This window comes from Astyanax mexicanus, chromosome 7, assembly GCF_023375975.1.
Source record: "Astyanax mexicanus isolate ESR-SI-001 chromosome 7, AstMex3_surface, whole genome shotgun sequence".
NCBI lineage: Eukaryota > Metazoa > Chordata > Actinopteri > Characiformes > Acestrorhamphidae > Astyanax > Astyanax mexicanus.
The window spans coordinates 47,129,552-47,154,533 of NC_064414.1; the positions used below are offsets into that span (position 1 = coordinate 47,129,552).

Sequence of the window (24,982 nt, forward strand, 5' to 3'; positions counted from 1 at the left end):
TGGTATGTTAAGGTAAATTATTCTTTTTCACTTATTTTTAATTAGATAATAAATAGAACAATTTTTAAATAGAAAAGGGTCAGTGATCAATCATGTTCATCTGATGTTCATGTTGTGGAGGATAGATGGCCTTAGATAGCTCTACTGCAATCTGGGTGTTTAACAGGGTGGTTAAAAAAGCTGGAAGAATAAATTAAACCCATTTTTTTTTATCTAAACCATGATACTGGATGATAAGTAAAGAATGTGATTAAAGAAAAATTATGCCCATATACAGAGTTGTTGCATCATCTACTACAGATATTAGAGGAGGGAGGAAAGCAGCCCATAATATGACCACCGCTCTAGAGTGGGTGTTTTTTTATGCTTTTACTTTGGTGTGCAAACTCTCCAACTATTAGATTTAATGACCAACAGAAACCTTATTCTCCAGAATGCACACACCTTCACATATTTACACTGTAATATCACAATGCTTTAATACATTGTGGTTCTCTTAGATGTCAAAAAAGATTAGTTTAGTGTGGGGGTATTTCTCAAAGCAGGACTTTTCAATTAGGCAGATAACTTAAGCCTAACTTAAGCATGTCCAATAGAAACACAGAGCAATGATGTTCCTATTGACAAGCTTACCTTTCCATATTATACAGTTTCTAAAACCTGGTCTTAGAACATACTCTATGCCCCTTCCACATGTTTCTAGATATTTTACAAAGGTTTTTGTTCATGTTTCTGCCTTCTAAACACACGAAAACACCATTGTTGATCACAGACAACTGCGCTTTTCCAAAATGCTTTCCAAAGTGGAGATTTTTGTATATAATAAACTACATAAGTAAAACTACAGCAGGCCTATCAAATTCAATGTAGATAGATATTTCTTAGGGATGTATTAAGTATTTGTAAAATAATTAGCCTAAAACAGAAGAAAAAGGACTTCTGTTTGTCTGTTTGTCAGAATAAATATAAATGATGAAATAATTTTATATCAAACATTGACTAATTTATTTTAAGTCAATTTGACCTTCATGGTTTGTCTGCTGGGGTAATATAAATATTCAGTGTTCAATAAAAAATTTAATTGAAGTTTTGTCTGTTTTTAAAATCAGGAAAATAAATACATTTAGGCTATTCAGTTTACACAGAAATGGAAGCCATGTATGAAAAATCATGTTAGACATGTGGCTTTTGGCCTAAAAGTTTATTTCAGTGCATCCCCAACATTGTTCTTCCACAAAAATGGAAGAAGGGAAAAGTGTGTAGATGTAGCTTCAGTGCGTTCTCTGCTCCCGACACATGATACAAATAATAAATTTATTAACAAGCCGTTTCAGAGCTTCATGGTGTGTGCTTTAGCTGGGTATCCAATAAAATGTGCAGGACCAGAGTTGAGAAATATTGAACCATGTGAAGTGTTGTGTTAAGACTAGGGCAAACATTTCCAGGACCAGGGTTAGAAAATACTGTCTTTAAAGCTTAATTTAGGTTTAGCTCCTCCCACCAAAACTCCAATGCTGATAGTAAAAAAAAAAAAAAGGGGGGGCTGGGTGAAGCTGGAGTCGGATCAGCATTAAAATAATTAATTCACTAATTCAGTGCATTCATTTAGTATCCTCTCCATGACCATCAGTACGCCCAACCCCAGGACACATCCTGCAATATTATTACTGGCAGTGCATTTTCATGCAAACACAATCCACAGGCTGTGCTCCAAACACTCCACAACTCGTTTTATGCCGTTTTTATTTCTCATATAAATTACTCTTTAAAACAGAGAGGGGGTAAGATGGGTTTGGTTGGTTGGTTGTTGACTATAGGGATTGCCTTGTCCTCTGCACAGTTAATTAACGAGTTGCAGCTCGCTGCCTTCAGACACGCTTCACAACAGGGTGTTTGTGTGTGGTCTATGTGTTCAGTTAGAGAGTAGTCATCAGCAAGGTTAAAAAAGTAAAATGGCCATTTTATTCTTCTTTTCCTCCCCCCACAGGCAGCATCATCGTCTCTCGGTCCTGATTGTGATCTCGGGCAGTGGGGGAGAACCGGAAGTTCAGCACAGAAACCAGCCGTCGAAGGCAACCTTCTCGGGTGATTTTAAAAATGGCGCCGTTGCCCCACCTCCTGTTCTCTGTCCCCTCCTCCCTGAACCCACCCCCTTTTAGGTGTTCACATGTCATTGGCTAGCTCTTCCGTTTCTGTGGAGATGTCACCGTTGACGGCGATCTTCATGTTCTCCTCGTAGCCTGGGGGCATGAAGGCCAGTGTGTACGGATAAATCTTATGACACTCCGCTCGGTACATTTCGGCTGGTTCCGTGGCTTCTCCGAGGCTGCCGTCGCGCAGGCATTCCAACACTTCTGTACAGATCTGAGAAAACACAGAGAAATATGCTGTGAAAAAAAATACAACATGTAGGTCTAAGGGTGTAACTCACACTAAGCACAGTTTGGTTGAATGGTGTTAGAGGAAGGTTCTGCCCCCTCCCCACTCCCCAGCTGGCCTGCACTCACACTGCGTTTAAACAATCCGTGCCCAAGCATGCTTACGTCATTACTCACTGCACAGTGGGTTTGCCGACGTTGTGCCGAATTTGGCACCCCCGCCATAAAAAGCACCCTCTCTCGGGAGCTTTAACTAAAGTCATGGTTAACTCAGTCATGGTTACATACACAGCGAAATAGTGCTTTCCAGGCAGGGGTGCTGAATTTGGCACAACACCGCCACAGGATAGCTTACAGGAACATCACATCACTGACGTCATGTTGGTCCACGGATAACGCACACACTGCATGCGTACCGTGCCCGAGTTTAAGTGAACTGGGCTCTGGTCCACCTTTGAGCCGTGCTTTGGGAGGCAACCTTGCCCAGGCAATATAATGTGCAGCACTGACTGATCTCTTGAAAATTGTATATTTTAAATCCATTCCAAATGAAATGAAATGTGCATTAACTAAAGATATACTAGTTTTTAGTTGCTCTTCTGCTACTGGTACCAGACTTATGGTACTATTTATTTGATACATTCTCAATTCTGGTGCATACCTGAATGCTCCGGTTATTAAGTGATTCGTCCAGTGCTGTAGCAAGTTCCAATGCCTTCTTCTGTAATGAAGGGTCTAAGTAGAACATGATTTTGGCAGCTTTAAGAGAACAGACACAAAAGCAAGGGTTAGTCTTGTGTACGTAAAGGCATGTGTACACAATATGACTCCATGTTTGTATTTGAGTGCACTTACCTGCTAATCGGTGGGGAATAGAGTCAGAGTGCTTGCTGAGGAAAGCCTGGTTGAAGCTCTTGGCATTGCTGTCCCCAAACAACCGAGAGATTTCCTGCTTCAGAACTGTGCGGACCGGTTCCGCCAAGTCTTTAGCTTCCGATACTGCCAATCACAGACAGGTCACAGCTTAATTACAGCACAGGAACATAGCACATATTCCAAAAGAGCCAAAAAATCTACAAGAATACAGCAAAATTACCTCTTTTGAAGAAGCGCACAAGACATTGGTGAAGCCATGGGTTATCTGGGTCTATAGCATAGGCCCTCTTTACTGACTGCAACATTAACAAGAACTTTTCTGAAAGAAAGATGTAAAAGACAGACATAAGTAAAGACCGTAAAAGACAGCCCAAACACATAATTCTTACTTAGATTTATGTAATATGTTTCTGTGCTGAAAGTTTTATTTCTCACCTTTTCTAAAGTAGATCTCAAAGGCCAGGAGGTGCGTATCTATCTTGTTCTTTACCAAAGTTTTTAATGGAAGCAGGAACTTCAAAGCCTCATCTAACGGGTTTTCCGCCTTGAGAGGAAAGTCAGAAACAAAAGAGGGAACTTAGCAGCTTATTTTTGTGGCTACTGCACCATCTGAGGTAGACACTAAATGCTTATTCAAAACAAACAGGTAGATCTTAAACTCGCTTAGAAAAACACAAATACTCAACTGTGCTCCTCTACACTAGTAGGAGGAATGAACAAATCAGTGTTCATATGGAGTGCAGGTCATCTTATAGTACGATCAGTTATTACTCTGATGTACATTGGTAACCGGTTAGTAGTGTTCAAAGTCTTTACATAATACACTGTAATTCAGGAGACTTGCACAGAGATGTTGCAATCCTGATGTTTAAAGTGGCAGTTCATATTATTTAGTTTCTAAACTGAAAGCAGAAGCATTTCTGAGTGGAGAAGGCATAAAATATTGTGATCAATGGTACCAGTGTGCTGGAATGACCATCTCTACTAAGCCTAATATATATTTATTCTAAAAACTAGGGTGTCGGGTCTCTTTTCGCGGAAGTTCTTCTTCTGGCCACGTCACACATCTTTTCGTACTAATGTCACATGTACAGCCTCTAAAAGGGGATCTGGCTCAGTTTTACTGAACGCGAGCGGCTGGTGGAGCATTGGAGACTTTAGAAGGGGAAACTCAGAGCTCAGTAGCTCATTTACTCATAGTAAAATAAAGTGTGTAGTTGAAGTGAAGTTTCTGACTGAGCTCTCTCTCCCTCCCCCCCCTCTCTCTCTCTGACTGAACATAACCTGGAATCGGATTCATCCGCTCTGAAAGGAGACCGCATCACATTCTTCCACATGCTCTGTGCCCCATTCTCTCCAGAGATGGCCCTAATACACAAAACTTACATTTATCAGCTTTAAATCTCCAACATGACCTGGACAGTGCTCAGGTTTAGCTAATTAAGAAAATATTGTACGTTGTCAGGACCCCACAGGCTGGGTATTATTTTGGTGGTAGATCATTGGCTCAGCACTTCAGTGACACAGACAACAGGGTGGTGAGTGATTAATGTGCTGGTATAAGTGAATCAGACGCAGCAGTGGTGCTGGAGTTTTTAAACACTAACACAACATCACCATGCCAGTGTTACTGCAGTGCTGAAAATGATCCACCACCCAGAACGGGGTTACAAGAAAGTAATAGGAGAATAATATTGTATGCAGAAAAACAGAAGGACTGCAGTATGTAATTATGGAACTACAAGTGCTCCTATAAGCTCAGTGAAGCTGTGTAAAAACACGGAGGCAATTATCATATATTCTCACTTTAGCCAGTTTTTCTGGTATGAGTTCCTCTTTGGGTCCCCCAATCTCCTCATCATCATCCTCCTTCTTCTTCTTCTGGTTCTTGAGCTGTTTCTCCTTCTCTGCATTCTTCTTTTCTTCCTCTAGCTGAGCTTTCTTCTGCGCTCGTCGCTGCTTATTCCGCAGTTTCTTAAGCTCCTTGTCCGACAGATTCCCTATGGGAAAATGCAAGCACAGACACACTTTACTTTGGTCTGTAATGAGTAACAGAAAGCAGCTTAAGAGCCACTATCTGCACTGGCTCTAACAGCAATGTTTAAAGAGTGAGATTGTGAAAGGTGTGGGTTACCAGTGTCAGCCTGTAGCTCCTTGCTGTCGTCAGTGAGTGGGTTGTCGTGCAGGTTGAGGTAGATTTGAATGGCGGTGCTTGAAGCTTTGTAGTAGAATGGATGCATGCGTAACACATCCTCCAGCTTTAACAGGTCTACGTAGGAGCGAAGAGTCATCTTCCGCATGCAGTACGTGTGGAAGTCAAACTGATCGTCTGTTATCTCCACAAAGTGCTGCCAATGAAGAGAACAGAGCTGTGTTCAAAGAAACTATACAGACATAGAAGCTCCATAAACCATATAAATAAGCAGAGCAGCTCACCCTCTCAATCTCGTGGCATTTCTTGAGGGCATCGCCGTATTTTTTCATTGAATTATATGCCAGTGCACATTCCGTCTGGAACCACATGCACTGCATCTCGTTCAGATTCTCTACAGCAGATGCTCCCTCCTAAAACAGAGAAGGATGGAAAAAGAAGAGTTAAAATTTCATCAATCATTGTGTTTAATATAAAACACAAACCTAAACAAAATCCTACATTAACATCCAATCTTTTTTCTTTCACTTTTTCCTCTCTAATTTGAGAGGCCAATTACCCTTACTACCCTACTAAAATCTGTCTCTAGTAGATATATAATGGGAAATGAGAACAGCTAAAAACAGCAAAAAAAAGTACCCTGATGTGATAATTAGGGGTGGGTGATACGACACGATATTTCAGGGTATAATATCGTACGATACAATACGGCACACCCCTTGCAAAAAACTCCAATACATCATCTTACAGATGCCTGTGCTGACCAGCATTACAGTAGGAGTGATTAAGCGGAGAGAGCACCATCTACCCACCCAGACAGAGCACAGCCAATTGTGCTCTCTCAGACTCCAGCTGCTGATGGTGAACAACATGACCCAGAATTCAAACTAGCGATTGTTGGATCACAGTGGCCGCACCTTATTCGTTGGACTACCCAAAGCCCTAGAACACCCAATCAAATTTGAGGACGGTTGTTTGCTAAAGTCAATATAAGACTTACTCGTGTGAACTTGGAACACATCTCCTCAGCCTCTTTGACCAGGCCTGCTTTAAGCAGGTACTTGGCGCATTTGGAGTTAATAAAGCGGTCAGCAGTATCCAACGCCTGCGCCTCATCCATCCAGCGCGCTGCTTCCCGGATGTTCCCAGCATGCTGTAGAAAAACAACATATGAAATGTTATCAGGATGAGAAAAGCAGGGAGACGTATATATTTGTAATTTTGTAATTTTGGCAATTAAAAATACATATTCATGTCTCATTTACCTCATATTCTGGTAAATCCAACCACCCAAGCAATAGAACTACATAAATAGTTCTCTACATGTTTTATATATTTTATTGTTATAGAGTAAACTCTTCCATAAAAAAGTTGACAATCTAAAAACATGCTCATAGTTTAGACAAGACATGCACTTGAAACTTGAAAAATTAGCCACATTTATAGTAGATGTATACACACAAAGCTAAAAATATTGCATAAGCTGCTAAATGGAAACTCACGGATCCTTCTAAACCTGCTTGTAAAAGTTCATCATAAGTATCTTGTTTTGTATGTTGTTAAATTGCATGTAGAAAACAACACGTCTAAGCAACTGAGAACGTGTGTGTGCACTCATACCTTATATATCTTGGCTTTCACTAGGAAGAGTTCGATGAGAGTCGGCGTGCTTTCTATTGCGGCGTTGATGTACTCTAGAGCCAGCGTCTGCTGACCAATCTGATCATAGTGCTGCGCCAGGAAGTACTGCACCCAGAGTAACGTGGTGGGCGGCTCCTCCTTCCCATCATCTATCAGTGACAAACCAAACAACAAAACATCATGAGGCAAGAAAACTGGCCTATCTGCACCTTTACAAACTATAAATTATTTTATTCTAGAAAACATTTTTGTTTATAAAAAAAAATTTATATAAAAAAAATTACAATTAATTTAACTAAAAATAATTAAGTAAGAAAGGGGAGCAGATATGGTTATTTTATTTATTGATTTCTTTTACATATAAATAGTTGGTATGGCTCTGCAAGGTCTTACCATTTTGATTAAACATTCGGCAACTATTTAATGACGTTTCAAATCCTACAACCAACTCCTCAATTATTGCCACCTGCAAAAAACAGTAATAAATCATAATACAAACAGTTAACACAAAGCAGTATAATTACTGTTCAGTTAAGAAATCTCATTGCTGTTTTTCGCTAAAGTGTCAAAGTGGAACTTTTTCCCCCAAGGCAGCTCCATCCAGCTCAATGCTCCTCACCTTGTCTTTGTCCAGATAGAGGGGTTTGAGTGTAGTGAAGACTGGAGGGCAGCCTTTGCTGAAGTTCATTCGTAAGTACTTATCAAGACATTCCCGAAACTTCTCACCTAAAAATAAGTGAAGAATTTAGTTTAAAAAGGTACTTCCAGAACTGGACAGCATTTATGCAAGAAAAACACAAAGAAACACATGCACAAAAGCAGACAAATCTCATTTCAAATAGATTCAAGGAGATTTTATTGTCATTTCACATCACGTGGTACATGAGGTGGAACAAAATTGTATTCCCACGGTCCAGTTTTACACTTTACTTGGATGGTCCATTTTATGGCCTTGTTGATGCTCAACTAACATTCAACTATCACTGAATTGAATGTCCATTAAATTTAACTTAACCCTATGTTAAACGTAAATGATTCAAAATAGAACCCAACCCTACACCTAACCCTAACCTTAACCCTTAATCAACCATAAAATCTAACCCTACACCTAACCCTAACCTTAACCCTTAATCAACCCTAAAATCTAACCCTACACCTAACCCTAACCTTAAACCTTAATCAACCCTAAAATCTAACCCTACACCTAACCCTAACCTTAAACCTTAATCAACCCTAAAATCTAACCCTACACCTAACCCTAACCTTAAACCTTAATCAACCCTAAAATCTAACCCTACACCTAACCCTAACCTTAACCCTTAACCAACCATAAAATCTAACCCTACACCTAACCCTAACCTTAACCCTTAATCAACCCTAAAATCTAACCCTACACCTAACCCTAACCTTAACCCTTAACCAACCATAAAATCTAACCCTACACCTAACCCTAACCTTAACCCTTAATCAACCATAAAATCGAACCTTACACCTAACCCTTACCCTAACCTTAACCTAAACTTAAAATCTAACCCTAAACCCAATCCTAAAATATTAAGATAAGCGTTTTGATTACAGTTGAATGTAGGGTTATATTCAATAGAGAATCATTCACTTTCACCTTTTAGTTTATTTGCATTTAATAGACATGTAGTAGAATGTTAGTTGAGCATCAAAGAGGCCATCAAATGGACCATCCAAGTAAAGTGTTACCGAAATTTTAAATAGATAGATATAAGAACAAAATAAATTGATAAGAACACACAAAATATAAGGAGTAGGGAAATAGCAGCAACATGAGTCTAAAGTGCAATTGCTATAACAGCATGGATGGTTATGAATAGATATCAGTAACATGAAGTGATAAAGTTCAACAGAGTTCAGTGCTCAAAGTACATTTACCAAACTGTACATCACATTACAATGAGTAGAATTAATCCTGATTAATAAATCTTATGCAGCAAAAAATGAAATAAAATCACTGTGCTACATAAGTATTTGAAAAGCAGTTTTTAATGCGTTAATGCGTTTGTGTTTTTGTTTGTTTATAATGAAATAAATCTCAAATCACGGCCAACTCTGGAAATAACAAGGTGAGTTAGGTGAGTTAATTCATAGTAAGCCTTTAATGACATCTACAAATTTACTGGATTTTAAAGTTGAACTGGGTGTGGTTTGAGAGAAGTGAGTGCACATGAATTTACAGAAATTATGACTTTTGATTTTAAATAATGTTTGTTAGCAATGTTAGACTTGCTGCTGTGAAGCTAAACTAGAAGGCAAACATTTATATTTATATAGCTCTCTCAGGGCTCCGGCAGCTGATGGCAAGCTGCATGACTGGGTAAAAAGCAAACTTGAAACAGCAAATGTCATTTACCTACATAAAACTTACCAGTCAAGAAATTGAGGGGTAGCCGGCGAGGCACCAGACCTTTGGGGTATTTGGCCCAGGCTTCCTCATAGATCTTCAGCTTTTCCTCTGTTGTGGCTGCAAATCAATCACACACACAAACACACAGTCAGTAGTGCCTGGGGTTGTACATTGTATAAGGGTGTTATGTTAATGCATTGTAAGCCTCAGACTGATTTTACTACTGTATTAAAATTATATCCATTCATTGCGTCATATTCACAACCTTGATGTTTACAGTACTCAGCATGCCCCTGATTTGTAATTAATACCGTAGATGAGAGTACCAGGTTTGTAGGCCTTTTCCAGACCATGGTAGTAGGACCAGTTCTCTGGGTTTCTCTCCTGAAGCCTCCTGTACACGTCTGCAGCTTCCTCAAAGCGACCCAGGTTCAGCAGCAGCTCCCCTACACACACAAGGTGTAATATTACAGATCTAGAAAGACGCAGGCACTAAAAATAAGGAGCAACCTGGGCAGAAGAGACAGGTACTACAACAAAAACAGAATAAACACATTAATTTAACTCTTTGATTTTAGAGTTAAGAATGTTTAAACAGGTGAAACACCGTGCATTTCAAGATGTACAAACACAGTATAAACAATGCACTTGCAATATATGATTTCTGCCCATATTTTACACCCTGATGTGATGTAGGTTATATAGTCAAATTTAGTATTTTTCAATCCCATAATTTCAACCCCTGAAATCCTGTGTTTTATATGCTTCAAATATACCTAATCCAACTAATCAGCTGATTAGAAGCAAAATGTAGTAGGAAAGGTACTACAATCGCAGGACCTTCAGGACTTTTCAACCATTCAACCTAAAACTATGTTACAGTTACAAAGATCTGTGGACTGTATGTACTCAGACTGTGTCACAAACCATTACAATGTGCATCCTATGAACTTTTCACGAGATACATGAGACACATACAGGTGCATCTCTAAAAAATGAGAATATCACTGAAAAGTCTTTTAGTAAATCGGTTCAAAATGTGAAACTCATTTTTTATAAATGTATTACACAAAGAGTAATCTATTTTAAGCTTTTATTTATTTTATTGTTGATGATTATGGCTTACAGCCAATGAAAACCCAAAAATCAGTGTCTTGGAAAATTAGAATATTATATAAGACCATTTGGTACTTTTGGCAGTGTGGGCAGTGTGCCAAGTCCTGCTGGAAAATGAAATCCGATTTACCATAAAAGTTGTCAGCAGAGGGAAGCATAAAATGCTGTAAGATTTTGTCGGAAAACACTGCACTGACTTTAGACTTGATAATAAAACACAGTGGATCAACACCAGCAGATGACATGTCTCTCCAAACCATCACTGATCATCAGTAAATTTTACATTTCATTTGGAAATCAAGGGACCAGAGTCTGGAGGAAGAGTGGAGAGACACACTCCTAGCTGCTTGAGGACTAGTTTGAAGTTTCCACCAATCAGTGATGGTTTGGAGAGACATGTCATCTGCTGGTGTTGGTCCACTATGTTATATCAAGTCCAAAGTCAACTGAATTACTGAAATAAATTAACTTTTTATTGATATTCAAATTTTTGAGATGCACCTGTACAGTCCAAAAAAAATTAATAAATAAATTGTTACCTATACAAAAAAATTGTCACCTGCTCCACTGACATAATTAAATATATTACTTGAAATTTTGACCATTTAAGTCGCAGTTGTATTCATACACACTGATCTGCATGTGTGTGTGTGTGTGTGTGTGTGTGTGTGTACCTCTAGTTTCCTCCACAGCCAACTTGTCGCAGATTTGTTTCTCGTAGGTGGTGAGATGCTCCAGCGCCTCTTTGAAAAGCCCCGCCTCCCTCAGCACCTGATTCTGATACAGCAGCAACTCACTGTACTCGTAATCCACCTTATCTGGCGATGTCTGTCAGACACACACACACACACAGAGAAGAAGAAGAAAACAAAGAGTGAGTAAATAGTTATTAGAAGACTAGTAGAATGTGTTCAGTTTAAAGAGCAGGTGTCCCAATACTTATATAGTTTATATAGCGTATTTTTTGTGCTTTTTATGTTCTTGGCTGATTAAATAAGCATCCAATAATCTAACCATCTGTGGCCATATCACTGAGCTCCCAGCAGGGGACAGTACCAGCCTGCTCTACCCCACCAAGACCTCAGTGCTGCAGATTTGATCCATTGATTACTCTGCAGATCCTGCAGGACCCACCTTACGCTGAACTCCAGTTAGGTTACTCAGTAATTGAGACAGAAATTTTGCTTATTATACTGATGATGTGGCCAGATCTAATATTCAGCAACTGGGAATGGGTTGGGGCTTTCAGTGTTTGGCCAAATAAGTGAAGAGATTCAAAAATAAATAGCCAACAACACTGGAAATTGATGATGTTTTTTTATTTTTTTCTATCTCAAATTCTTTTCCCATTTTCTCCCAATTTAGCTAGGCCAATTGTTCCACCCATTCAGCTGCCACCCAGTTGTATATTCCTAATCACTAATCACTAATGATGCCACAACACAAGGAGGGTGAAAACTAGCACACGCCTCCTCAGATACATGTGAAATCAACCACCGCCTTTTTTCGAACTGCTGCTGATGCAACATTGCAGAATAACCAGCACACCTGGAGGAAAGCGCAGCGACTTGGTTCCGATACATCAGCTCAAAGACGCCTCGTGCTGCACAACATCACTCTAGGAGTGATGAGGGCAGAGGGCCATCTACCCACCCAGAGAGGGCACGGCCAATTGTGCTCTCTCAGGGCTCCAGCAGCTGATGACAAGCAGCATAATCAGGATTTACACTAGCGATCTCCCGATCATAGTGGCAGCGCTTTAGACCGCTGGACCTCTTAATGCCCTACATTGATGGTATATTTGCAGGGATATTGAAAATTATCATTGTTCAAAAACTATTTTTAAATTGTATATTTGTAATTGTAATTTCTTTGAAATTCCTAGGCCAAAAGTGGCAAAACTTACGAAAAAATGGTCTCTAAATTGAATATTTAGCTAAACGTAGGCCTTAATTTCCTGGCACTTATATGTTAGCAATACAATAGCATATTGTATCTGCACCATTTCAAAAAGCAGCAGTTTAAAAATGTATGATTATTTTGAAAACACTGCTGGCAGCATACTTTTTTTCATACAATTCGTTTTAGTCAACCTTTTAGCCTTAAGCAATGTTTTGTCACCTGTTGCAGTCCGCTCTCTGTGTGTATAGCAACTAGCTACAATATCAAAGAAGTTTATTCTTGTGCCAAGAATATCAGCAAAAAATACTGGGGTCCTGTTCATTTATTGTACAATATTGTATCATGACAGGCCTAAATGCTTTATTAAAAAAAAGAATAATATAATATATAATAATATTTCAGTGTATTTCTAGGCGAAATCCATTAGAACTTGGTCTCTCCATTTTAAGACATGAGCTCTAATGTGAAGAGATTCTTCATACATTAAGAAACTGCATGACCTTTATTGTCTGGCTATTTAGCAGAAGCAGCTATGGTAAAGTCAGTACCCAAGAACAATAGGATAAAAAAGGAACTTATCAATATGAGCCCCGTTTCTAATGCCAATTTGTCCAGTTCTGAACTTTGCATTACTACGTGCCAACCAACAGCTTCCTGTTAAAATGGAAATGCATTCTGGGACAAAGACAGGAAGCGTGAAATTTATCGGCAGTGCTGCAGAGTCATGACGAGCTGGGGCAATTCACTATAGCAGCAGGCAGGTTACGGACCACACAATGCACACCCTACCACACCCTGAACTTCTACCACCTCTGTTCTGGCCTCTATCCAGTTTGCCCCAATCACGCACTCCTTTCTTTCTTCTGTAGTTTCTTCATTGCAGGACATGTACACTAAGTTCAGCTCTGTAGTTCAGAAGAATTGCTACCTAATGTATTACTCAACTAATTATCTGTTTAATAAGAAAATTAAGATTTCTGTAAAGTAGCTTTGTGGTAAGTTGTAAAAAGCTTTATGTAAATAAATCTGATTCGTAGCTTTACAGTACATTAAGGCAAACAATCCATTTTTATAAGTCAATCAGCTTCCTTCATTTCTTTCCACAGTGATAACAAATGCATCTGCTCTAATGAAGTCATAGCATATTCAGTATTACAGAAACGGCTTTTACAGTATTTGCGTTCACCAGTCTTGCAGTTTTTTACCTGTTGTGTTTTCCGGAACTCTTCGATGATTTTTGCTGCCATCTCGTAGTCCTCCAGTAGGTGGTACGCGATGGCATAACCGATCCAAGATGCCCGCTGAGCCGGCCGCAGCTGCAGCAGCTGGTACCGGGTCTCCTACACACAAATTTCACACACAGATTTAAAATAGGAAAAATTGTAAAAATATATTTACAATGCAGAATTTACGATTTTCCAAACATGAATTAAGTCTAGTTTTTGAGTAAACTGTCAAGTGTTAAAAGTGAAGCATCAATGGAAAGTACAAGCTTTTTTTAATACAGGATTAAATTTTAGCCTTTAAACGTGATGAAGGTAATTCCATTAACAATTTGCAATGAGTGTTAAGACAGGCTGTAGGTAGTTTCACACGTGCAATGTAATTAAGTCTTACCTGGGGAGGTGAAGTAATGTATTTTAACTACAGGACATCAGAATACTTTACTCATTTACAAAGTAATCTCAGCAAAAATGGGTATGATGGGAGTAGCTACTCGATTTATGCACCGCAATCACCTTCATAAACACAACCTGATGGTAATCAATATTATAACCTACTTAATTTAATAAAAAAATAATTAAGTAATTAGAAAAGTAGCAACAACATGCATGTAGGCTATATGCTACCCCACCCCCTGAATTTCTTAAAACTGATTTCAAACAGTCTGACGACTTTTTTGTTTTGTGTTGCAAGTCGTATATCAGTGCCTGCAACTACGCATGTGCCTCTGTAATAAAGTAAATATAAAATTGACAATATTTGACAGAACATAACAGCATTTTAGTTTGCATTGGATTAATATAACCTGAGCTTATTTTTATGGCTATTTTTATGTAAGGCAAGAAAAATGACATGCATATTCAGACAGGACTAAAATCACTAAAAATGTCTGGTAATAATTACTTCATCCAACCACTTTAGGTAAAAATAAATAGGAAAAAGAGCTTAAGACCCCCCCCAAAGTAATCAATGTGAGCAGCAGCAGCTGATGTTTTGAACACAGGTGGATCAGAACCATCCTGTAGATGTGATGGTAAATCTTAGTAATTTGTAAGGCTTAGTAATTGTAATCTTAGTAATTGTAATTGAGGCAGATTTTTGCTGTTCCTCTTTGTGATGTAAAATAAATAATGGCCCCTAGTCGTTTAACTGACACTTCTTGTTCAAAGCAAATTACCTATTCAGGTTTTGTATTTAAAAAATACTCATGTAAGTTCTATAGAGTTCTATAGAGTAGCCTTAAGCTCTCTAATTAGGATTTGCAGCAGCAGACAAGCTGTTGGTCTCTCTCACCACACACTCGCTCACTCACCCTGTAGCCCTCCAGGTCCCTCATTTGGATCTGCAGAAGAGAGAGGTCTCTGAGGATCTGCAGGTTGTCTTTGTCCCATTTCAGAGCGTTTCTGTAGCACTTAATGGCCTCGTCGTACTTCTTATCCGAGCGCTGCAGCAGACCGTACACGTGCCAGCCTGGGGACCAGTGTTAAGGCCAAGCAAAACCCTGCCCTGTGGCAACAACGGCTCAACCGCGCCTTTATTCATCAAAGTGACTGTTTCTGCATCTCTTACAGTTATGCAGTGCAGTGGATAAACACAATTCTGAAACAAAACACACATGCCTACTTCTACTGTACTAAAATTAGCACTGGAATTAGAAGAGAAAAAAAAGCTACTATGTAAAGCAAAAATGACAAGTACTGCCTATTGCTGTATACAGGGGACGTACGTAACAGGGCAAGAATGTGATCTGCTACAGCATCGTGCTGCATGTGTGTGTGTGTGTGTTTATGGGTATTCTGTACTCGTGCATGTGTGTGTGTGTGTGTGTGTGTGTGTGTGTGTGTTATCGGCTGGTGGTGTCAGGACAGATCACAGTCAGGCACGGGCGCAGGGCAGGAATCTCGGCCTGGTTCCATCATCTGGTTCCTAGCAACAGCATCAGAAACACACACACACACCCAACCTGATCATCTATATAGGACAGTATGTATATACTAGGGCTGCAACTATTTACTATTTTAATATTTGAACAATCTGCTAATGATTTTTTCGATTAGTCACAATTTTTTTTTCATACCCTCCATTTGTTCTTCCTTCTGGTGAGGCTCCAGAACCAATGCATGTTTTACTGCATATTAACTGTTAAATGTTTAATAGTTTAACATTGATATATTAACCTTATAGTTACGAATTATATTATAGAAAATGGCTGCAAGCCTTGCCCAATTCCACTAAAATTTTATAATCTTCTCTAACCAACCTAAACCCACCTCTCAAGTGTCTGAGCCAGGGACCGTATCTGCCTGCTAACCAGGACCACAGTGCTGCAAATCTGAACCATTTTGCTATTCAAAAGGGTTACCCTGGCAAGCAACAAGTTACTCTTATTACTAGTTAGCATGCTGGTTAATCTATCAAGCCACCCTTTTCTTTGTTCCATGATTAAATTGTTTACCTAATTTTCCAAAAGATGGCCATAAGCCTATAATGTTTAGAACTACACTTTTAAGGATGAGGGTGGGCAATATGGCCCTGAAATAATATCATGTTTTTTTTTACGATAAAGATACTCTTAGCGATATGAACAAACACTGAGTACACTACTGCAACAAAATTAAATTTTACAATTGCATGATATAATTATGGCACGCCCCTAACTGAGATATTTTAAAAAAGATGTCTCTAGAAGATATATAATGGGAAATGAGAACAGTGTGAATTTTTCTTTTGCTAAAAACAGCAAAAAAGTAGTTACCTTGATGTGATATTTAGGGGTGGGTGATATGGCATAATATTTTAGGGTATAATATCGTTCACAAAATTTAAAAATGCTGACAAAATTATTGTGTACAATACGATGTGGCACTCCCCTAGTTGGGGATATAAATGAAATACAGTAGGAATCAAATGTTCACACATGGGAAGAAAGTGGGGACATAGGACCTCCATGTCTGAATTGGTTAGACATGGACCAATGCAGTTTAGCCAATTAGTTTAGAATGCATCTTAGTTCATTTGCATAAATTTAAAAAAAGCTCAACTCGTGTCATCACCATTACATTTGCGATCAAATCATGTACTCCCTTAGGAATTGCCTGGTGCCAGACTGAATGCAGGGTTATGCTGACCTCTAGATATGTTACTCAGTAAATGAATGTTAAACACCCTTCAGGAACCCGTGCTACATACATTACATTTATTACATTAACAATAAGACTAAGGAGCTGAAAGAAATACAACAATTTTAAGACATAAGTTCTAATGTGAAGAGAAACCACATTTTCCAATAAGTTAGTCCATGTGGGTAGAGTATGGAAACCTGTGTGTGTGAGCGTTAGTGCTTGTTAAGGATACAGACATGGCTCTTCAGGTCATTTCGGAGCCCTCGACGAACAAGTTCATAGGCCTCTTCTTTCTTCCCCAGACAGTTGAGCGTCAGCCCCTTCATCGCCAGCGTCTCTGCAAAAGGTCACACAAAGTCAAACAAGAAAATAACACTGAAGAAAAAAAACTATTTTCAACCACAGAGATTTACATGACTTTAGATCAGCTAAAGTTGATTTTTTACAAGTTAAGTTCAGGTAGCACACTGATATTCTGTCTAATCCACATACAAAGGTTTACGAACAAAACCTGTGTATTTTTTCTATTCCTAATTAATTAATTTAAATTTTAACACAAGAACAAACACTGCACTAATAAAAACACAAATCACAGACTTTGATTCACATAAAGATTTTTATTTACACGGGTTTGACACTAATAATCATGTTTACTATGCTTCGGATTTAGTAAACAAGAATTAATCTTAATATCTATTTGGTTACTTATCAACAGTAAAATTCAAGGGCCTCTACTGAAAAATATGTACAGCAGAACACAGAAATAAGCAATTTTACAAATAAGGTAAAATAAAAAAATATAAATCATACAAGTCACTTTGGAGCATTTCTATTGGTCCATTCATCATGACATTTTGAAACCATGTGAAAGGCTGCCAAAATTGTGTGCAAGTTTCATTACCTAATAGCATTCCCCCACCATCATTGGTCAAGTTAGTAAGAATATTTAAACAATAATAAAGAAACCATCGCACCAGCCCCAAAATGATCTCATACTATTAAACTCGACACCCCTCGGTCTGTTTTTATGTGCAGGTAAACAACCACTTCTTTCTCAAACAAATCAATGTCATATAATCACTGATAAAATAGTGCAGCTTACACTTCTCTACAGAATATACAGTATCATCATTGAACCAACATAATACTCCTGGGACAGTAATGCATCTTTAACAGTTACAGAGACACCATTTTCCCATAGGCAGTCTTGCCTACAAAGGCATAAAGAAGCACCTTCTGATCCCATTCTTACAGAAAACAAAGGGGGAAAACAGCTTTTGTAGCCAGTTGTAACAATCAGAAGCTTAGTATTTAGGTCTGAAGCAAGCAAGCATTTTTGTAAAAATAGCTAACGTAACAGTATCCCTGCCATAAAGAACCAAACCAAGCCTCAGCCCCTGCGCCGTGTATACTGCATTTAAAGCAACCTTATGTAGCAGGTTTAGGTTAAAATAGTAGCTGCAAACCTTTGAACTTTACTAATACTTATGTTTTTAAAAAGCTATACAGGATTGCAAAACATATCATGATACTTCAATTTTGCTGATATTTTCTTAGACTGCAATACTGCACTATGTAACTTTGGCAGAGTTGCAAGACATCTCCTGCCAGATCTGTGCAGTGGTCTTTGTGTAAAAGTATAGTTATAGCCTATCTACATGCTTCCTTTATTCAGCTTGTCAGTTAATGCATGTACACAGCTGTCCATGAGGGGGCATTCATAGCATATTCAGTTTTTATGCCATTGACGCAAAACTTAAATTACACTGCAAACTGCAGAGGAGCCCTGTTTTTTTTTTTTTACACACTGTTGCTCAGCTCATATAAATGTTACACTGTGTACTTTATCAAAATAGTGATAACATATCGTCCACCCCCTGAGGTCAATCTGAACACAAACACTCTCTGGTGTGAAGTAGAAAATCCATGTCTTACCTCCATGCTCAGCGAATTTAGGGTTGGACAGGATCTGTTTGCAGAATTTCAGCCCATTTCTGTACTGCTTGTGCTCATAGCATCTCTAAAAACAGAAGAGAGGGAGAGAGACAGTTTAATACATCATGTTTGGTCAAATTATTCAAATTATTTCTTAAATGATATATAAATCCTTAAACAGTTATATAGACACAATAAAACTAGCTCCGACACATCAAACTGTACAATATAAAAAAGGACCCACAAACCACACTAAAAGAAGCACTCCCAGTTCACTCACATCCCCACACTGAGCTTCAATAGCTCAGGGACTGTAAATGCACTCTGCATCTTAACTGTATCTCCCTCTACTATTCTTACAACGCCCCAAGTTTGTCTTATGTGGGTGTGTTTGAGGCCACATGTCGCATGTGTGGGCATGCATTAGGGCTGCTCAATATATTGTTTAAGTACTGATAACGCAGTGTACACATGCGCAAAATTCCCACATTACAATTACAATTTAGTGCAATTTTTTCATGCAGCTCTGGCATGTATTAGAGGTGGGACTGTCATGACATTACAATACATTGCCCACGATAACTATATCACATCACAATACTGTAATATGTAATTCTGGGCTACTCACACACTGCAAGACAATTACCAAACATCAAAAAATATGGATTTATTGGATTCAGCTAAATGCATAGTTTAGCTCATGTCTCTTTAACACACATACAGTGACTGCAACTTTTCCAATGTTGTAAAGTAGCCACAAATCAGCCATAATTGGAACAGATTTGCTGCTGTTATAATGTCCAGGTAGAACACAACTCTATTAATAATGTGGTCATAACAGTGCTCAACAATCAAGCAACAATATAAATAGCCAACACATTTAACTACACTAGATTTTAATGTCAAACAATACCTGTGCATATGTGCATAACTGCAGCTATAAAAGAAAGATTTAAGTAAGGACTCAAAACAAGCATACTAAGTTTATAATACCAACAGTTGGCTGGTTAACCTCTTTATGACAAAACAGATATCTTCTGAATTATATGGGGAAGTTTCCCCAAACAGGGATTAAGCCTAGTCTTGGGACATTTTCACACATGAAAGTCTGCACCAGAGTTCGCAACAAGGTCCATGACTTTATTACATTGCATATATTTTGTCCAGCTATTTTTGGTTTCACACTGCAGTTTAGTGAGCAGACTTAAGAACTTTGCTGTCGCACCAGGGGCACTGCAGCAGATTGACTGTAAAAGATTATCATGGATTCCTAGTCTAAGTGTTTGTGTTCATACTGCTGCGTGACACGCCTACACATCAAGAGGGCTTGGATTTCGGCAAAGAACAAATCCTTTATTCTTTTGGATTGCTTAAAAACTGCGTCAATTTCTTGTAAATGGTATGAAATTCTGAACCATCTAGAAAGGTGCTTTCACAGTGTAGATAAACCAGATCAATGTTCAGTAGATCTGGACCGAGACCACCTCTTTCGGTCTGGCCAAACTCTGGTCTTTTGGTCTGGATCCCGGATCATATCCCCTTTTACACCTGCTACTTTGGTTTAGACTCAGACTGAATGGTCTGACAGTCCAGACCAAAAAAGGTAGGTGTGAAAGTACTCATTGTAATAAATGGAGATTAACAATGTAAAACATAGTCTACAACTGCAGGTTGGAATAAATGGAGATTAACAATATAAAACATAGTCTACAACTGCAGGTAACTGAAGGCAACTTTTACTCTCCCCCTAAGTAGAGGTCTTCCACATTTACTATAGTTATATTTTACCTTGGGTACCTCTACCTTAACTCAAGCACATGGTTTGAGATATTCATCCAACACTACTCTTCACAAGTCTGTATTTGTCACACTACTCTGACAGCCAAGGGAACCCTTCTGCCCATTTACACAAAGATATACACACAGCATAGCTGTGTCATCAACAAAAGACCCTTCCAAGATAAAGCAGAAAATAAAAGGCAGAACAATCTATTAACAGTAAGTTATATTCATAGCTAATGTTTGATAGCAGTGTCCAACAACCAAGCTTTAGCCAGCAAGCTATCAGGCCCAGAAACAGACAGACACCAAGCTATGTTCACATGAATTCAAATAAAGGCAGTGTGAAGCCTTTAATTAATATGGCTTTTCTAACTAATAAAGAACTCAAATAAAGCGATATAAAGTATTTAATTTGTGCTGGGATGGAGAAAACAGGAAAAGTTATGTGGAATGCTGACAAGGGCCAGCTGAATAATCACTAGCCAAGTTAACAATGTTAACATGAATGCAAATAAAGGCACTTTAATTTGTATAGCTAGAGGTGGAGAAATGTGTTAAATAGAAGACAAATTACGTTATTAAGTTATCACTTTATAAGCTTACTAACTACAGCTTATTTATTAATTAAATAATAAGGCAAATTATAAAGCATTTAATTTGTGTAGAGAGAAAGCATGTTAAATCATAGCTATAATGTTAACCAATGCAAAGCTAAACCATTACCATTATAAAAACATGTCAAAAAGCTTACATAGCAAAGTAGATAGGTTTGTATGTGTATGCTACTAACTAGCTATGTGCACAACTGCACCTAGCTGAATTATTGTTATCACTAAAGGCTTTAATTCGTGCTGGGTGAAGAAAAGGGTGTTATAATATGATATGTGGTGTGCTGACAAGGGTCAGCTAAATAATTACTAGCTAGCTAAGCTAATATGATGCAAATATATTATAAAACTAAGCTAACCTAGCTAGGTAACAGGTGTACATTTCCAGTTTATTTTCACTAGCTATATAGGTTAACTAGGGTATATCTAGTTAACTAAGCTAACTGGCTAATGCAACACATTATAAAGCATTTAATCTGCATAGAGTCTAGGGAGAACCTGTTAAAACTTAAAAAAAACCATAGCTATCTAGCTATAAAGTTAACCAAGTAAATGCTAAATCAGTATTAACCTAACTTAGCAAAGCTAAAGAGTTACCAAGCTAACAAGTGTGCTGAATTTTGGAAACATGTCAAAATATGTTGTTCCCCAATGGTGGAACAAACTACCTTCCACTACCAGATCAGGAGAATCTCTCGCTATCTTTAAGAAACTCCGGAAGACATAGCTCTTCAAAGAGCACTTACTCTCCTAACACCTCTAACTAACTACCTTCTACTACCAGATCAGGAGAATCTCTCACTATCTTTAATAAACTCCTGAAGACAGAGCTCTTCAAAGAACACTTACTTTCCTAACACCTCTAACTAACTACCTTCTACTACCAGATCAGGAGAATCTCTCACTATCTTTAATAAACTCCTGAAGACAGAGCTCTTTAAATTAACCTCATTTCCTTCTTCCCCTCCTTCACTTCTCTATCCCTTTATTTCCCTTCGACCTCCTTTAAGCCCTATCTAAAAATGGTTTATCTTAACTTCTATTACTTTTGTACTTGATTATTGTAAGTCACTTTGGTCAAAAGCCTCTGCCAAATGTAATGTAATGTAATGTAATGTAATGTCAAGTAGCTTGCATTGTCAGCTAACTAGTTAGCTAAGGTTGTTTGTGTGTATACTTAGTACTATGTGCACAACTGCAGCTAGCTAGCTTTAGAACTAATACACATGGAAATAAATCGATTTTAAAGCCTTTAATTCCAACGGGGATGGGGAAAACTGATTAAAAATAGTTAGCTTTACATGTTAGTAAATATTAGTAAAGCTAAATAGGCAATAGCCAACTAGCTAGCTAACTGTGTACTAACAAGGGCTAGCTGAAGAATCACTAGCTAATTAGCTAGCTAGCTAGCTAATATGAATGCAAATAAAGAGAGTGGTGAAATGTGTTAAACAGCTAAGTATTTAGCTGTTTTATTAACCTTGGCTATAACCAAGCTAACTGGCTAATACAACAAATTATAAGACGTTTAAATCGTACAGTTTATGGGGGAAAACTATTAAAACATAGGTTATCTACCTAACTTAGCTATAACGTTAACCAAAGTGAAGCTAAATCACTATTAACCTAACCTAGCTAAGCTAGGAAGTGTGCAGATTTTGTGAAACATGTCAAAACATGTCAAATAGCTTGCATAGCCTAGCCAGCTAAATAGTGCCAACTCTAGCTATGTGCACAACTTGCAGCTAGCTAGCGCTATCACTAGGTTAATATGCATGCAAATAAATCGATTTTAAACCTTTTAAACTGAATAAATGACAGGCTTTATATGTAGGTTTGCTAGTTTATTACTTGCTAACAGCTACTTAGCTATTTAGCTAGCATAATGAATTAACGTTATACCGTTAACCAAAGCCAAGATAAGTATTAGCCTAGGTTAGCTAGCCTAACAAAGCTAGCTAGCTAGCTTAGCTTAGCTTAGCATAGCATAGCTTAGCTATTAAAGAAGTGTGTGCATTAGCTAGATATCTAGATAGCTGATGGCTAAGCTAACTAAATATGTGTGTATGCTGTATATTTTTTGCACATGCTGCAGCTAGACAAGATTCATTTAAATGAAAATAAAAAGACTAAGTAAGCATACTAAGGGTTTGCACAGGTTGAGAACCTACTAAGCTGTCTGGTTAAGCTTCGTTTGACAGGTGGGACTTGTGTCTAAAGCTCTGCAGGGAGGAGAAAGAGCAGAAAAGGCCACCACCACCAATAGTAGCCAATGCCTAAGGCCCGCTCCATTTACTGCACAATTTTGTGCAGTAAATGGAGAGGGGCCTTACACACCGGCACGCCAAACCAGCAAAACTCACCAAAATCCTCTTAAACAGAGCGTTTTCTTTAGGCGGTAGGGTGACGGTCGGCATCGTTTCCCCCCTCTTCAGCACATGTGAGACGACTGCGGGTGTGGATAGGCTGTAGATCAGCTGCGGCTCGCCGGCTTTAGCCCCCTCGTTTCTGCTCCTCTCGGCTCGCTGCTTTCTTTTTCCTCCGCTCCCCTTTTCGGACTCTCCCTCCTCCCTCACGTGGTGACAGAAAAGCCCCCTTCTGCTTATCCCAAAATGGCCGATGTACTTCTCCTCCGGGTCAAGTTGCAAGTTGACAGCTCTCTAGCTCTCTCTACCTCCTCTTTCTTCCTTTCTTTCTCTCTCTTTCTCGACGTGTGTCTCTCTCGTTTGCCAGCAGACGGCGCACAAAGATGCACAACATACAATAAATTATGGACATTTCTCCCAAATTCCAAATAAAAGTATTGTCATTTAGAGCATTTATTTGCAAAAAATAAGAAATTTCAAAGCTAGTTTTCAGACCTCAAATAATGCAAACAAAACAAGTTCATATCAACATTTGGTGGAATAACCCTGTTTTTTTAATCACAGTTTTCATGCATCTTGGCATGTTCTCCTCCACCAGTCTTACACACTGCTTTTGGATAACTTTATGCCACTTCAGCTTGATTTGATGGCTATTATCATCCAGCTTTCTCTTGATTATATTCCAGTGGTTTTCAATTTGGTAAAATTAAGAAAAAAACATCATCATTAAGTGGTTTTCCATGCCTTAATAAGTTGTGGGTATGCCTTAATTATCTTGTTCCCACACCTTAATTATCTCATTCCCACAAAATAGGATCTTATTCCCGCACCTTAATAAGTTGTGCATGCATTTTTTAACATGATCTACCCTTAAGGGCTCTGTAGTTCCAGGAGCTGCTGAACAATAGCTTTACAAAAACACTTTACACTTTACTGTTTACTACATAATTCCATGTGTGTCCTTTAATTCTTCTTGTGTCTTTAATATTAATCTACAACGTAGAAAATAAATCAAAGAATGAAATAACGAAAAACACTGAATGAGAAGGTGTGTCCAAACTTTTAACTTTTGACTACTATATGTAGTTACAAATAGGCCTGTCATGATGATTACGTTATCGATTTATCATACAATACATGAACACAACCTCAATAATTGTATTGAGGAATGCACATTCATGTGAATGAGCTGTCAACTTTGTTAAGAAATGCTTGATTTATTTTATTAATATTTATTATTATTATTTATTGATATATGCCTGTAATAAAAATACACTATCATACAATATAGGAATGAGACTATAGTCATTTTTGTTGAACTCAGTATTGTCCATTATGTTTTTTTTTCTTAGCAAGAAGAGCCCAATAACATCAAAGTTGACTTTTCTTTTTTGAAGTTATGAAGTTATTTAGGTTTATATGTTTCTTAATGCATTTCTAACAGAATGTATGTATTTTCCTTAGGGAGTAAATGTTTGTTGCTCTTTAAGAAGAAGTAATAGTCTT

At 38.2% G+C, this 24,982-nt stretch overlaps 1 protein-coding gene across 2 annotated transcripts; it reads right to left on the reverse strand.

Moving 5' to 3' along the window:
- Window positions 1–1,726: 1,726 nt before the first annotated feature.
- naa15b (N-alpha-acetyltransferase 15, NatA auxiliary subunit b) lies at window positions 1,727–23,823 on the reverse strand. Of its 2 annotated transcripts, none has more exons than XM_015607001.3 (20): window positions 23,474–23,823; window positions 18,721–18,805; window positions 17,018–17,122; window positions 14,976–15,133; window positions 13,645–13,779; window positions 11,212–11,365; window positions 9,733–9,867; window positions 9,443–9,538; window positions 7,667–7,773; window positions 7,441–7,513; window positions 7,027–7,196; window positions 6,407–6,559; window positions 5,691–5,819; window positions 5,389–5,602; window positions 5,061–5,254; window positions 3,690–3,798; window positions 3,475–3,573; window positions 3,234–3,377; window positions 3,040–3,137; window positions 1,727–2,364 (listed from the first exon to the last, which is right to left on the reverse strand). In XM_015607001.3, exons 1-20 carry the CDS (start codon window positions 23,525–23,527, stop codon window positions 2,164–2,166), a joined length of 2,613 nt encoding a protein of 870 aa, XP_015462487.2. In that variant the 5' UTR covers window positions 23,528–23,823; the 3' UTR covers window positions 1,727–2,163. The 2 variants fall into 2 exon arrangements, with proteins under 2 accessions (XP_015462487.2, XP_007253759.2); XM_007253697.4 differs by having other exon boundaries at window positions 9,748–9,867; window positions 23,474–23,822.
- Window positions 23,824–24,982: the final 1,159 nt, after the last annotated feature.